At 45.2% G+C, this 16,406-nt stretch overlaps 1 protein-coding gene across 1 annotated transcript in view; it reads right to left on the bottom strand.

Annotated features, from left to right (window-relative positions):
• Positions 1–16,406, bottom strand: part of PTPN23 (protein tyrosine phosphatase non-receptor type 23) — a 51,019-nt gene that overhangs the window by 29,078 nt on the left and 5,535 nt on the right. Inside the window, exons 2-7 of the mRNA XM_089533840.1 lie at positions 10,112–10,186; positions 8,033–8,160; positions 5,714–5,790; positions 1,729–1,778; positions 1,292–1,423; positions 390–470 (exon numbers count right to left, since the gene is read on the bottom strand). Coding sequence (XP_089389966.1) covers positions 390–470; positions 1,292–1,423; positions 1,729–1,778; positions 5,714–5,790; positions 8,033–8,160; positions 10,112–10,186 — 543 coding nt within the window. The remainder of the gene's footprint in view (positions 1–389; positions 471–1,291; positions 1,424–1,728; positions 1,779–5,713; positions 5,791–8,032; positions 8,161–10,111; positions 10,187–16,406) is intronic.

The following is a 16,406-nucleotide window of genomic DNA, read 5'->3' on the forward strand; positions in this document are numbered from 1 at the left end:
GTTACTGCTGTCTGGGGAGAGGGAACGAAGGGGATCCTAGGAGACAAAGCTGACTGAAGAGCAAAGGGACAGATCCTTCTTGTTTACCACTATTTCTGAAGAAGATGACCCAAAGCACGAATGAGAATCCAGCACACTTCTGGAAGTTGCTGGACTGCAACTCCCAGCATTCATCACCTTTGGCTATGCTTGCTAGGGTTGTAGGAGTTGCAGTTTAACATCTGGAGAGCTGCACAGGTGAGCAAGGGGGCATTTTTCACCCCACAGGCTTGTTTTCCCACCCCTGCCCTAGAGTTAAGCTGGTCCAGACTTAGGAGGTATCAGTCTTCTATTTTCAGCCAGTCTTGCTCCAACTACCAAGGTTCAAGGCATCCATCCACACTGCCCACCTGAGCACTGATCCTGGCCACAAGGAAGCTCTTTCGGTTGTCTAGCATTGACTTTTCAAGGAGGCACTCCTGGGCCTGGCCCTATAGGGGAAGAAAGAGGGGGACAGGGAGGGAGAGGAAGAAAGGCAATGTTAACCCAGCTTTTCTACAAGAGGACAAATTAGATAAGGACCTTGGGGATGATCATCTGAGCCTCTGCCATTAGAAAAATACAAGAACCTTGAAGCTGGATCAAATCAAAGATCCAGAATCCAAACAGCCCCTCTCACTCACATTCTCCAGCCACTGGTACTCAAAAACCTATGTTGCTGATTCTGAAGGAATTATTTTATCACCTTCATTAGTAGTCACTGAATAGGTCTTGTGCCACTGTAGATGTGTAATAGCTTTAGATTACCCCCAAACCCTGTGTTGCTTTTGCTACAATGCACCAACACAGCTCTCCTCTGGAAGCTTTACAGAACTGAGTGGGACCAGAACAACAGTGTGTACATTGTGATGGTTAAGGCAGACCTCTGCAGCTATATCCTTAGACTTGTAAATTACATGAAAATTTGCAGATTTCACACTTTCTGACAGGAAAAACATTTCCCTGGAGTTGTCATATCTGGTTTATAGAGGCAGGGATGCAACCAGTTGAACCATCAGCTCCACCCACATCAGGTACACTAGCTTTGTGTCCTCTTTGCATCCAGCTCTGTTCTGTTAGCCCCCATATCATCTCCTCTGACTGGTAGTGCTCCACAGAGTCCTTGGCAGAAGGAGATCTTTCACATCACATATTACTTGGACCTTTTTCAAGCTGGCAAGAGAGAGATTAAACCTGTGATAATGACCATGCAACTTATGCACTACACATCCACTGGGATGCAGCTTCTTCTAAGATCCCCACCCATTCTTACCAGCATGAGGTTGATGTTCAGGTTAAGGATTTGGTGGCTCATGTCCACACTGTAGGAATGAGGGAAGTGGTCCCGAAGGTAAGTGAATGCTCCTGCTGCACACTGGAAATGGGTGCAGGAGACCTTCATGCCCTACCGGACAAGAGATGAGGGTAAGCAAAGCAGGGACAAGACCTGAATGACACTGACAAGAAACCAAGTGAGAGCCCTCCCTGCCACCCTCTGCCCTGTTTAATATTATTTAAATAAACATTTTTCAAAACCAGAAGTAGATTTCTGCACCTTCCCTTTTTAGGGGGAAAATTTTTGGTAGTCCATGAAGCCCCTGGAGGGTCCCAGGGGCTAAAAATTGGACCCCAGACCCACTACAGTTGCCTAACCATGCTATAGTTCTAGTAATCTAGCACAAGGGGGGGAAATCAAACTCAAAACCTTACCTCCTCCGACACTCTTTTGTCCATTGCTCCAAGCATGGAATGTAAGGCACCTGTGGAAGGGGGAAAGCAGGCAAGTGTGAAAGATGGTACCTCACCAGAACAGCAACAGAAACACAGACAAGCAATCATTTTCTGCCAGATCAGACAAGAGTAAAGAAAAGCTGGTTTAAGAGAATAATGTAAAGTATGTATTTTCAAGTTGCCTGTCAACTTATAGTGACCCCTTGGATCTCATGGGGATTTTTTAGGCAAGGAATATTCAGAGGTGGTTTTGCCAGTTCCTTCCTCTGAAATATAGCCTACAGCACCCAGTATTCATTGGTGGTCTCCCATTCAAGTATTTACCAGGGCTGACCTCACTTAGTTTCTAAGATCAGTCAGGATCTGGTACCTGTAGGGTGTTAGCATGGCCTGTAGGATACCTGACCACTATTTTTGGTCAGATTATTCCTCAGATGTCCAGTCCAGAATTACGTGCTCCAATGGCCATCAGCAATCCAGGGTGCCAGGTCACAAGAGGTCTTTCCCATCTGCTAAGACCAGAGGCCCTTTTAATTGCCAGGAAACCAAGGTACTAGGGCTGTCTGCATGCAAAAGTCTTACGATCTATTACTGAGCCAGGGTCCCAAATCAGTGTGTTGCACTAGATACCCTGGAGGCCCCTTATAACTCTTAAGGTTCTGTGATTCTATAATTTCATTCTCACAGCCTGGTATTCTGACTGGCATGCTACTAACATCTGAGTTCCCACTATGGGAAGCACCCCTTGGAAGAGGGGGAAATATCACAAAGGTATGCTGTGTATTCCAGGTGAGGTAAATGCAGGGAAAGCATCTGCAATTATGCCAGAACCAGGGGCGAACATTAAGAGAGGTGAAGATGGCCACTTTGCCCAGCCCTACCATCTGCCGGAGTGTCTGTACTGCCACACAGTGAAGATTTCTGGGCCATGGAAAAATCTTTGTCTGCTGCAGCACGAGGAGGGCCTTCATCCCAAGAGATGTCCCATATAATCTGCCCCGCACACTCAGGTCATCTGGGAAGAGTTTGTTGAGGAGCCCAACAACGAGATATGTGTCAACCTCACAAAGGGCCTTTTCCATCTCGGCCCCTGGGATCTGGAACACCCTTCCCGAGGAACTCTGCGCCGCCACCTCCCTGGACCTCTTCAAAAAGAGACTTAAGACCTTCCTGTTTCAGCAAGCCTTCCCCAATGTCCCTTGATATTGGGACTCCCCCCCATATGTACAACATTATCGAGCGTATCAGCTGGCCTGGTTTTGATGTATGGTTTTAACGTGTATTTTTGGAATGTTGTTAATAAGTTTTATTTATGTATTGCAATTTTTATCCTGTATTTTGTATTTGTCATTGCAATTTTTACTGTACACCACTATGATCAACACGGAATAGCGGTCTATAAATAAAAATTATTATTATTATTATTATTATTATTATTATTATTATGATGTCAGGGCCTCACTGAACCAAAGTGAGAAGAAACACTTCTCTGAATTGTTCCCAAAGCCAGCCTCACTCTCCAAAGACATTAGGTGACAGCCGCTCAGGCACACTCCTCCTTCCAATGTCGCCCAGGACAGATGCATTATGCTAAGGCTGGGGAACGAGTAAGCTGTCACCCTTGAGACCTGGCTCAATCCACTGGAATGATTTTGCTGTCTCCCAAGGCTACATCAAAGTTATCTTGCAAGCCAAGCCACGCAAGGGTTCCTCACCAAGCGCCCCGCTTCTAATAGCAAGGCCAGAAAAGCACAAGGCTGGCAATCCCTTGGCTCTTCCACTGCACCATTATCATCCTGCAGTTCATGAACTGAGTCTTCGAGAAGGATTTCCGACCCCTCCTTGTCTGTTCTTGGATGGATCAGTGCAAGTCACAAGATTAGCACAAACACAAGCAAGAGAGCCAAAAAACCCCACCTTCTTCACTGTTTACAGTTGACTCAACCAACTGAATACCAAAAAAACCAATGCCAACACACACATGCACGCACACACGCACGCACGCACACACTGCCTTTCCCCTAAAGATGTAGGCAAAAATATACATACAGTTATTTTTAAAATATTATCTATATAATTAAAAACAATTTAAGGTGCATCTGTTAAAAAAACAAGAAATAAAAACAACCCAAGATTAACAGACCTTTCTTACAGAAGAATCAGGTCCCCAAATGCCATAGAGAGAGAAAAGTATTCAGCTCCTGACAGAAGAACAGTAAAGAGAGTGCCAGTCTAGCCTTTGTGGACAAGGAAATCCAGAGCTTGGGGGCAGCCAGCAAGAAGACCCTTTCCCACATTCCCACTTGAAATGTTTTTAAAGGCCTCATCCAAAGATTACACAGCTTGTTCTGGCTCATATAGACAGATAAGGCCAGGTGTGTACATGCAATTCTGGCCACTGCAGGTACCTGTGCACCCAGGCCTAGGGATGAATTTGGAGTACATTCAAACTACAAACCGGTGCAGCCAAGGGAAGCATAACCTCACCCAGTCCCAACTCCAGTTCTCAGCTGAAGGCAGATTCTTAGTGGATGGATGTTCAAGAACAAAATGCAGTGTGGACTGGCAGAGGAGGAACCTCCAAGAGGAGGAGCAACTGTGGAGGAAGAGGGGATGCCAGGCTCCTTGTGGGGGTGTATGGAATCTCATGTTCCCCATTTGCCCAGGAAAAGGTCTTCCAACTGAACCACCTGAGAGTTACATCGAAGCCCAATTCAGGTTAACAGTGGCCAAGCTGAACTGGACCTGTCATCAGTGGCTCGGCTCCAAATTGGAAGGAGGGCTCAAGTGGAATCCTGCAGGGTTCTGTCTTGGGGCCAATTCCTTTCAATGTTATTATCAATGATTTAGATCAGCAGTTCCCAAACATTGGTCTTCCAGATATTTTTGACTTTAGATCCCAGAATTCTTGGTTGTTGGCCAAGCTGGCTGGGGCTTCTGGGAGTTAAAGTCCAAAACACCTGGAAGATGAAAGTTTAAAAATCACTGATTTAGAGGATGGAGTGGACAGAATCCTTATCAGATGTGTAGATGATACAAAACTGGGAGGGCTGTTAAAAGAATTGGAAAAGGCCTTGATAAACTGGGAAACAGGGCTGAAATTAACAAAATAAAATTCAATGGAAACAAATGTAAAATTCTGCATTTAGGCCACAAAAACTAAATGCACAGGCATAGCGTGCAGGAGTTCTGAGCTTAGCAGTATTGCATGTGAAGATGATTTTGGAATTATTGTTGATCATAAGCTGACCAAGAGCCAGCAGAGTGATGCTGCAGTAAAGAAGGCAAATGCTGTCCTAGTCCGCATTACCAGAAGCATCATTTCCAAATCAAGGAAAGTAATAGTGCTGCAGTGCACCCGCGTCATACGCGGGCGCGCTTTACGCAAACTTCAGTATACACTGAAAGCCACGTGGAGAGAAGGGGCGATGCATCCCATAGGGATGAATGGGGTGCGCGCCCGTGGCGTGGGCCACTGTGTGCACAAGCCCCGTTCATTTAAATGGGGCTCGAGATAGGAGGTATTTGCTTTACGTGGGGAGTCCGGAACCCCCATGTAACGTAAGGGCGCACTGTATTATATTCTGCACTGGAGTACTGCATTCAGCTCTAGGTACATATTTTAAGAAGAATAGAGACAAAATGGAGAAGGTTCCAAGAAGGGCAACAGGGATGATTAGAGGCAGGGAAAACAAAGCATATGAGTAGAAGTTGAAGGAGCTGGGCATGTTCAGCTTTGTGAAGAGAAGATGGAGAAGCGACATGGTCACAATCTGTCAATATCTCAAGGGCTGCCAGAAAAAGGTGGGGACAGGCCAAAATGCTTCCTGCTGGGTTTGAACTACTGCCACCTGCAACTGATCTAGGTTTCTTCCTTTTGAAGCCACCCACCATTTTTCCGGAAGCAAAAATGCAGTCACCCATCAAATCCCAAATGGCCAAAAAGAAAAAAAAAGGCTCTTACCTAAATTGTAGAGGATGCAGGCCTGCTCATACTTTATGTCCTCATGAGTAACTGCTTTGCCAGAAAAGATCTCAGTCCTGTGAACAGAGAGAACCATTATGGAGACCGAGGAGAACACTTACCAGTATCTAACCTCTATTTCAGGAGAAAAGGCTCTTGCTGTAGCACTGGGCAGTTAGTCCAGGAACCACTCAGGTTTAGTTAGGGCCCGTACAGACAGGCCAAAATAAAGCTGCTATGGGTCATTTTGGAGGTATGCTGTTTAAATGATGCATGCGTCCTAAGAGTCTGGAAGCTGTGCCAAAGCCACATTCCAGTTCTTAGGACTGTAGCGTGGCTTTGGTGTGGCTTCTGGACTCTTAGGACGCATGTACATTTAAGATAGGTTCATGTTGGTCTTTGACCGTAATAAAGAATTTAATGTATCATTTAAACAGCATACCTCCAAAATGACCCGTAGCACCTTTATTTTGGCCTGTCTGTATGGGGCCTTAGACACAGCTTGTTTGAGCTGCATGGAATTTTTAACCACCTAGATGGGGTCAGGCTATATTGTCTCGAACTCCATATTGGGAGAAAGGTGAGATAGAAATCTAATTAATTAATTAATTAAAAAGTAAACATGTTATAGGGGGCAACTAGCCTCTAACGGACATAATTCCCCCAATAACCACTATTTTAGGTGCCATATGTCCAGAAACAGGAAAAAATACATATAAATACATGTAATTAAACATTTACTATTTTTGGTCACTAGAAACATCAATTCTAGTCACCACTGACTAGACACAGAGTTCATCAAGGGTCCTTTATGTCCCAGTACATGCTCAGCCCTGCCTTACAAATAGCTCTCATTGCTATGCAGACTGCCTTGTCACCTTGCCCCCTGTTAACTCATCCCCCCCCACAGTTGCCTTCTTACTTCCTAGTCTTGAAGAGCCTCTCTGCCCCTATCCACGAACCTCCCTCTCTTTCAAGTCCTGCACCCCCAGTGAGCCAGGTACTGGCACCATACCTGTGCCCGCTGAGTACAATTCTTTCTTTCTTTCCTGGAAACTTGTTGTAGACAAGCAGCCCATAGCTCACAGGCCAACATCAATCCACAGACCTCCATTTTGAGCAGCACTGCATTATTGCTGTCTGGGAGAGTCTAAGGTCCTCACCAAATTACAAATCCCATGTTTCCACAGAATAAAGTAATGACAGTTACAGTGATATCAAAGTGGTATAACTGTGCAGTATAGATACATGAGTGGCTACGATGGCTGGGGATTTAGCAATTCTTAATCCAAAGTAATCTTTCCACAATTTCAACCTTTTCCTATAAAATCCTATATGGCTAAAGTCCAGGCTATCAAAACAGACCATAACTCCCCCTATGAGCCTCCCACACCCACAGGAGAGCCCCTTCTCTCAGGTTTAGTTGGTGGGAATACAAGATGGGGCCTTTGCAATAGCCACCCCTAGACTTTGGAACTCCCTCCCTGGGGAGGCTAGGTTGGCCCCTCCTTGCTGTCCTGACAGGCTTTTAGAACTGAAGGCTTTGAACAAAGGGCCATAAGTGCTGTGTTAAATTGTACTGTTTAAGTTTTAAAATCTTTTTACAGCGTATAGTTTTAATATGGTTAATAGTTTAACTTGGTTTTAATGACTTTTCGTGTATTTTAACTGCAATCTTTTAAATGTGTAAGCTGCCTGGAGCCCCAGTCTTGGGGGACAAAAAGCAGAATGTAGATAAAGTTAATCTAGTCGGCCCTCTCTATTCCAGGACTTGCCATCCACAGATTCAAACATCCATAGAAAGGAAGCCCGATTGTTTTTAATGGTGGTGCATGCACGTGGCTGCACCACTATTAGGTTCTGTTGTCCCCATTGGTGGCGCGGCCGCATGCACACGCTGCCATGGGACAACGAGGGATGTCCTTAATGATGGCATAGCAGCTTGTACTTGTCACCATTGGGGACAATGCAGGCTTGAGCATCCATGGATTTTGGTATCCATAGGGGGATGCAGAATAGATACCTCATGGATACCGAGGGCCGACTGCACTAATTTGTTTCTGGCAAACCCTTCCCTAGCAGTTGACATTTCTCTTCCTCTCTTTCCTCTTTGGTACTAAGATATATCATTTGGCAAAGAGATGTATCATTCTTGTGTGTTCATGGCACCCAGCAGAGTATTTCCCCACCCAATGTGGGGACCAAGGAAGTCCAACCCCAACTCTGTGGCCTTGGGAACAGCTGGAAGGGCTCTGGAGTCACAAGGTGGCCCCATCCTCCCCTCCTGCCAGCTCTTCTTTCCACCTCTGGCCATCTTACCAAGTGATGGGGACAGCAGCCTCATGCTCAGCTCCCATAGGGATGCGGCTCTGCAGGTAGTGCAGCTGCCCAAAATACTTGCGCAGAATGCTGCAGCCTTCAAAGTCCCTGGGCACATTCACGGCATTCTGCATGGAGAAAGGAAAGCAACAGGAAGACATGTCCATCAGGAGTCTTAAGGAAAGAAGAAAAGACATGCATATATCCTTGCAACAGCATCAAAGTCATTGCTGCCACCAGCAATTATCAACAGGAGCCACACTGAACAGAGTGATTGGACAGCAACTGCTTGGTGTGTGCTCCATAATTTTTAAAAGGCCTACATTAAAAGCACTGATTATGACTATGACAGCCCTAAACAACTTGGGGGCAGGCAATCAGAAGGCCTGCACCCTCTGAGTCTGCCCACATTCTCTGTGAGCTGGTGGTCTTTCTGTCAAGTCCACCACACTCCTTGTCATCCTTACATCAGCACATGAAAAGAGTTTTATTGTGATTTTGGGGAGCTGACTGGGCTTTTTTAAAAAGATAACAAGGAATGGACTTCCATCCAGCACAAAGTGGAGGAAGAGGAGAAAACCACAGGCCACCCTACCACCCCAGGAAGAGATGTGTACTACCTCCTGCTGCTGTGTGGACTTGCTGCTTGCTACCTGCATGCTCCATCTCACCTGGTGGACTGCTGGCCTCAGACTGCTTTGTGCCAGGATCAGGCCCCAGGTACCCAGCCAGAAACACCTGTTCCCCTTGGGAAGGGGATAAAGGCTGGGTGCCTGCTGTGGTGGGCCTGCCACCGGCTGGGGCAACGGTAAAGAGGGGTCACCCCTTTGGGGGAGCAACTTCAGGAGGGACAAGGGATCATTTGGCTGGTAAGGGAGGGAGTATTTTAATATATTTTAATGCAATTAATTTAACTAAATTTTGATGTTGGCATTTTAGTTTAAATAAGGGGATGTATTTTTAGTTGTCTATATGCATTTTTGTAAACCACCTTGATCCTTTGGAAAGGCGGTATGTAAATAAAATTTATTATTATTGTTGTTGTTATTATTATTATTATTAGCTATACTTTTTTACTTCTTGCCTTTTTAATGGACACCTTTTAAATGGATAATTTAATTACAGTGGGCCTTCTGGATTCTCAGAGGTCTGGTAACGAGAACCCCCATGAAAACCCAAAAAACGTGGACAGTTGTACCTCATATTATTAAATAGTGGTGACACCACACACTTCCACAAGTCTATGTTCATGTCACCATCACTTCATAACAAGTCCACGGATCCAAAGGGCCCATTGTACATTTTAACAATTTTTGTACATCTTCAACCCTACATCAGTTGAGTGTATCATAATGCTTCGTCTATGCAGTTCCATGTCTTCCCCTCTACACTGTTAGTTCTTGAAGCCAGGAGGAGTTACTGTAGCTACTCCATACTGATGGGGAGGGGATGAAGGAGGCAATTCAGAGAAGCTGGTCTGGGCTCACAGCAGGGTAAAATTGAGTGTGTGTTCCCAGAGAAAATGCATCATCATTTTCCTTCCCCAGGGAACCAAGACCAGCCACAACTTCATTGCCTGAATTGCCTCCCTCATCCTCTCCTCTCTAACAGTAAGGAACAGCAATCTAGCAATCCTTCCAGGGATTTGACAGAAGCAGAGACTGAGTTTTTTAGACAGGGTGTACAAGAATAGTGCCTCATCCAAAAACATATATGCCCACGTGCTAGTCACACTTATGCACACTTCAGCCAAGGGTGATTCTAGAAGCCAACAGGATTGTATCCTGTATGTGCTTTATACCTGTATTTGTTTCCTATAAGTCAGTTTGAGAGTGCTAAACAGTGACTTCATGGAAAGAACCAAACAACTCCCCTGACAAATGTCTTCATCCTGAGCATGTCAAACAGGGAATGCATGAGGCTGGATCCATGAGTCAGCCACACTACCCAGCCCTTTCAGCTCCCTGCCTCCTTTCCAAAAACCTAGTCCCTCATGAGGTTCTCCTAGGCAGAGTGCCTGCATTTGTATGCCAAACCCTCTGCAGATGCTGTCTCCATGAGAAGCGGGAAAGCCCTCACCTGCCTGAGCTGCTCCAGCTTCTTCAGCTCTTCATTGTAGTTCTCTGGATTCTCTCCATAGTTCTTCAGGACAAACTGACAGGAACAAAAAGAGAAAACATGATAGTCCTTCCACTAAAGAATCTGGTCCTGAAGGGAAGAAGCCAAGCCCCGACATCCTGGGATAGACAACTGCCAAAGAGCCTATTTTCCCCCACTAGAGAAAAGAAATGCAGAATTATTTATTTAATACAATATTTCTCTCCTGACTGATATCTGAAGATCTCAGGGTGGCATATGATAAAATCCATTTAAATCAATAAACAACAGCAACAACAAAATTAAACCGTTTACCACTTAAAACCAGGCAATTTAAAACCAGTTAAACCAATTCAAAGCAACTGTTTCCTGTCTTAAAGAAAGAACTGTCTTGGTACAGAGAACCTGGGCACTTTCTACACCAGAAGCGAGAGTCATGTGGCTCCCCCTGACCTTGTACAACTGCAACTCCCAGCAGCCTAGGTCAGCCTAGGCATTAGAAAGGAATTCTGGGAGCTGAAGGGCTTCATCATTCCCACCCTGCTGTCTATATACAGAACACAGATATGCACAGAGGTTGAACATTTTAGAAACTGGCAAACAACTAAAAAATGGTACTTCTCCCTACAACCATATCTAGCCTGAGAAACCTGAAACCTAGAATGGTGCATTTTGTGACTTTTGCTAGGTTGAAGAAATGTCACACCAGAGTCAAATGGCAATCCTTCCAAAAATTTTGGGTCTCATGATACCAAACATTGCCACAAGGAAATCCTACCCTTGAGGAGGTGTTTTGTGTTGTCATACACTGGGACCTATTCTGAGAGTTTAACCCTCATAACATCAGGTAAAGCCACTTAAGTAGGCTTCAACTGATATGCTCTCCCTGTATCAACATATAAACCTGTCTCTATACCTGAAAACAGAGAGATTTCCCCAAAAGACTGGCTGCACTCTCTGTCATAGTGGCCACAGGACTCATGTTGATTAAGAACAAATATACGTAGTTCTCAGAGGCAGACTGCTTTGAACCTTCAAGAGGAAAATAAAACAAAATCCAAAATTCTGCTGCACAGATACTGTTGACTATTTCTCTGCAAAAGGAAAATCCACATTTTTATTGCCTCTTTGTTTTATTGCCTTTGTTCCTTCTACATTCACTGTAGAAAGCAGATGCTAGGACCAAAATATTGTCACATCTCCTTGCTGCACGTACATTATTTTACCATTTCCACCTGGTGAGGAAGCCTGTGAAGCTTTAAATGCTGGCATGATATATTTTGTTGACAAGGAAGGAGGGAAACAAGGGTAAATTGTAAAAATAAATAGAATAACTGAAACAAGGATGTGTCAAATTATATATATATATATATATATATATATATATATATATATTGAATATCAATAATAGTCCAAACATATGAGTAGAGAGTCCCAAGTGTTGGCAGTAGAATTATTCTGCTGTTTCACCAAAAATATCCAATCAAAAATCTGGGAAGAATCAATAATGGTACTTGTAGTATCAATAAATTATTGATATTCAAAAGGATTCAGAAGAGTCATTTCCCATAGCCAGCTTGTTGTTGTATACTGTTGCTAGACTTTTTACCACTGGGAATTTAGTATTTATAATACATACATACATACATAGCAAATTTGACACATTCTTGTTTCAGTTATTCTATTTATTTTTACAATTTACCCTTGTTTCCCTCCTTCCTTGTCAATTATATTGTAAGCCTGCTGCTCGTTTTGGTTTATGATATATTTTGTGCCTTTTTGTTGGCTCAGTTAAAGGTATCACCACAAGAGGGACTGTGGATTTTGTGGCCCTATTCCCCTCAGTTTCACTGGCCACCCTTGATATTTTAAAATCCAAGTAGCAGTCTTCAGACTGCAAAGAAAGCAACACAAATGGCCCTTTTCACAAACAACCTCCTGTTTCCAAAAGGGAGAATGCACCCAGGTTCATCCCTTCTGATGCCACTTTTACTAGATTTTCCATCACACAACAACAAACAGTAATCCATGGCACAGACGCACGCATCCGCTGCAGGGAGCCCTGCTGGCAATCAAGGCATGCCAGGTCCAAAGTAAGACCAGTCATTGTTTTTTGTGGGCTTTTCGGGCTATGTGGCCAGAAGAGGTTTTTTCCTGATGTTTTGCCAGCATCTGTGCCAGCCAGGAAGGTCAGGAAGAAAATCTTCTAGAACATGGCCACATAGCCCGAAAAACCCACAAAAAACTATGGATGCCGGCCATGGAAGCCTTCGACTAAGACCAGTCAGCTCAAACAGATGGTGTAGCAAGAAGGGCTCAGCCCTACCATCAGGTGTGTCTCCTCATGAGCACTTCCCACAAGATAACAAATGGTTGTTATACCCTTGACTGTAGTTTATGTCCACCTTTTGGCTTTCCTGGCAATTTATTATGATTTATTATGAGGAGGTTTTGCCACTGACTTCCTCTTCCACCAAGAGAGTGTGAGTTGCCCAATGCGACCCAGTGATCTCCTGTGGCGGAGTGGGAATTTGAACCCACTCTTACGGAGTCCTATTCCAACATTCATACCGCTATATCACGCTGCACCCAGCAAGATAATTCATTTTGTTGTGGTAGTTTTCTGCCAATCCTGCCAGAAAACCCCATGACAGGAGTGTCATAAGTCAGAATGACTTGAAGGCACACAACCACCACCACCACCACCAGGTATTCTTGCCAGAATTTCTTCAGAGGTTTGTCCCCATTGCCTTCCACTGAGTCTGAGAGAGAGAAGGACTTGTCCACAATCACCCAGTGGGTTTCCTGGGCTAAGTGTGGATTCCAACCCAGGTCTCCAGAGTCCTAGTCCAGCATTCAAACCACTACACCTCACTGGCTCTGGGGCTTTCAAATCAATCTAGAAGGCCTGCTCCATTACCAAACCACTCTTACTGAATCAGGTGACAGAAGAAAGTTAAAAAGCACGTCATTCTTCCCATCTTTCCTTCCTGTTTCACTTTCTGTGGCTATGCTGAGCCATTCATCATATTCTCATCTCTCAGAGCCATTCTTTAGCTTCATTTTAACAAAATCCAATCAAATCACAGAAGTAATTTGACAGAGAAATAATACATAACAGAGCATCCTGGGACAATCAGTATTCAGCATCTCATTTTGGCAAAAAACTAGAGGGGGGGGGGACATTTTGTCAACAGGCACCAAACATTTGGCAGTACAAGAGCAGGCTACCAAGTCCACAGTACCCACTTTTCCATGAAGTTGTACCACAGAACTGACTGGAACCATGATGTCTTCTTTTCTGCTTCCAAAGGGCACCATGAAATACAGAAGGCAAGTGCCTCTCTGCCAAACCAAGCAGATCCAATTAGAGGGGCCACTTAACCAGCTTTATATTCTCTATCTCACAAGCAGCAGAGACCGACCAAGATTACAGAAAAGGAAATTTAATCTGCCCACCACAGGCAAAGGATTCATCCTCACAACAGTATCATAAAACAACTCTGCATGGTAGGCTAGGGGGTGAGATAGCAATGGGAAGAAAGGGGAAGGTCAGCCAAGCATCTTTGTGTCCCTCTAAAAAAATCAGATCCCCCTTACTTTAGTGCCACCTGTGTGTGAAAGAGTGAGCAAATGGACTAGAGGGCATGTATATTATATTTATATACTGAATTTATGTATCACCTCTAGGCCCACCAGTTCCTGAAGTGATGTACAACAGATACATGTGTATGTAGATCAGTTACGCTTGTGGAGCTTTCTGTTTTGTGATACAGCTTCACAGAAAAGCATGAGAAAGCCTGGACATTATTAAGAACAGGCAGGGTCATCCAGGTTTCCACGGCCAAGGGAATCTGAATCCTGTTCTCCAGCTCAAACCACACCACACTCTACCCTCCCTTTCTACATACATTGCCATAAAGGAAAAGTGAAAAGGAGAGGCAATCTATCTTTGACGTAAATTGCAGAGGCGACTGTGCCTTGTTTAACTTTTTTTTTTAAAATGCCTGTTTTTCAAAACCAGGACTTTTGGGCACTGCTAGTTTTCTGGCTTTTGGCATTTGTGCAAATCCATGTTGCCCCCAGAGAGCATCAGGGGCAGAACACTGGCCCATGGAGCTGGTAAAGTATTCCACTCCAGTTTAGCAGTCCAGTTTAGAGGTATTGTATGGTGTGCCTTCAAGTTGTTTCCAATTTATGGCGACCCTAAGGCAAACGACCTATCATGGCTTTTTTCTTAGCAAGATTACTTCAGAGGTGGTTTGCCATGCTCTCCTCCTGAGGCTGAGACCATGTGGCTTGCCCAAGATCACCCTGTGGGTTTCATGGCAGAGCTGGGAATCAAACCCTGGTTCCAAGTGTCATAGTCCAATGCTCAAACCAGTATGCCATGCTGGCAACTATCATAGTGGCCTGTAAAAATTTCAAGAAATGCCAGATTTAGGGCATGCCCACAGGCTTCAAACCTCATATCCATCTCTCAGCCTTTCACTAAGCCATTCCCAAACTCATGGGATCTTTATCCTGCCCCATTCCCATCTCTCCTGTCTCATGACTCTTTCCCTCACGTCTTCATCTCCTACAATAAGAACCAGCAATGCGACACCACTTCCTTATTGACTTCCTCCATGCTGCCATCCGTCAGCAGACTGTGACTCAGCTCCTTTGTTGAGCAGAGGTGACAGAAGAACTGGGAGAAGTAATACTGGCTATGAGAAATTTCTGGCCAATCATTTTTAGCAATTGCCTTTATTTTCAAGCTGCAGCTGCTACTGAAGATACTTCCATAGGAATTTTGCATGGGTAAAAACCCATAATGGGTTCGCCTTAGGGTCACCATAAGTCAGAAATGAAGCCACACAACAACAAAGGCTTCGCAATGGGAACCCACTGGGTGACCTTGGGCAAGCCACACTCTCTCATCCTCAGAGGATGGCAATGGCAAACCTCCTCTGAAGAAACCTGCCAAGAAAACCCCATGATAGGATCACCATAAGTCACAAACAACTTGAAGTCACACAACAACAGACAGAAAAACAGTACGTATGAGTAAAAGGCAGAGTCCCCTTTGGGCACTATGGTTCCTGAAGAAATACTAGGAACTTTGTTTTTCACAGCCAACATGTTTGAAATGAGGTCTTGCATTTTAAATCTTATTTCAGAATCTCCAAAAACTGCATCCAAACATTTTGAATTGGCAAAAACAAAGGAGCAGACGTGATGATGGAAGAAGACCAGGCCCGTGTAGGGTTGCCATAACTGCCTAGCCGGGCTGGGGAAACCTTCTCTGAGGCGGAGGAGTGTCCTCCGCCTCAGGGAAGGTTTCCCTAGCCAAGCTAGGCTTCGAGAAGAGAGGCCGCGATAGCGGCCTCTCTTCTAGGAGCTCAGCCTGGCGGAAAGCCTTCTCTGAGGCAGAGGATGCTCCACCGCCCCTAGGAAGGTTTCCCCAACCTGGCCAAAGGGGATGAGCTCTTCTTTCCTAGCCCCACGCGCAGGCATGCAAGCGGGGCGAGTGCGCATTGCCACCGGCCGTGGCCCAGGCAAGTGCCGCAGGCGGCGCAGCCGTGCAGAGAAGACATAGGAGGAGGAGGAGGTGGGTGGCTGGCCGCGCACATTAGCGGCTGCGGAGATGGCCGCATGAGCGGACGCATGGCCCAAAACTGGGATTTGGCGGCAACCAGGACGGGACATGCCCGGTGCAGCCAAAAACGGGACTGTCCCAGATGCAGGCAGGATATGGCATCCCTAGGCCCATGACCACAATTTTGGGCATGCCAAAAGTCACTCTGCAAAGAATCATACAACTTCTTGTGTTTTGTTTTGAAATGTCTTCCTTCCAGACCCAGCGATACTGCTCCAATACTCCAAGACAGAAAATTCACTCATTCAGTGGGCTGCTCTTTCCTAAATGCATCTCCCATTGCAGAGGTGAGGATTAAGCAACCCTCTGGATGTTGTTGAACTGCCACTCACACCATCCTCCCCATATAATCCGCCCCGCACACTCAGGTCAGCAGGGGGAAATTTGCTGGAGGTCCCAACTGTGCGATATGTGAGGACCTTGCAACAGGCCTTTTCCATCTCAGCCCCAAGAATATGGAACAATCTCTCTGATGAGCTCTGCTCCACCACGTCTTTAGACCTTTTTAAGAAGAATCTCAAAACCATCTTCTTTTCCCAAGCTTTCCCCCCATGAGATGTGACTTTGGTTATTTTCCCCTCTATCTTGGTATTGACTGAGACATGTTTCTGGATTCCCCCACTCAGCTGGCTGAGT

The sequence above is a fragment of the Sceloporus occidentalis genome, unplaced genomic scaffold, assembly GCF_023333645.1.
Source record: "Sceloporus occidentalis isolate IW3139 unplaced genomic scaffold, rSceOcc1.0.p SCAF_7, whole genome shotgun sequence".
Lineage (NCBI taxonomy): Eukaryota > Metazoa > Chordata > Lepidosauria > Squamata > Phrynosomatidae > Sceloporus > Sceloporus occidentalis.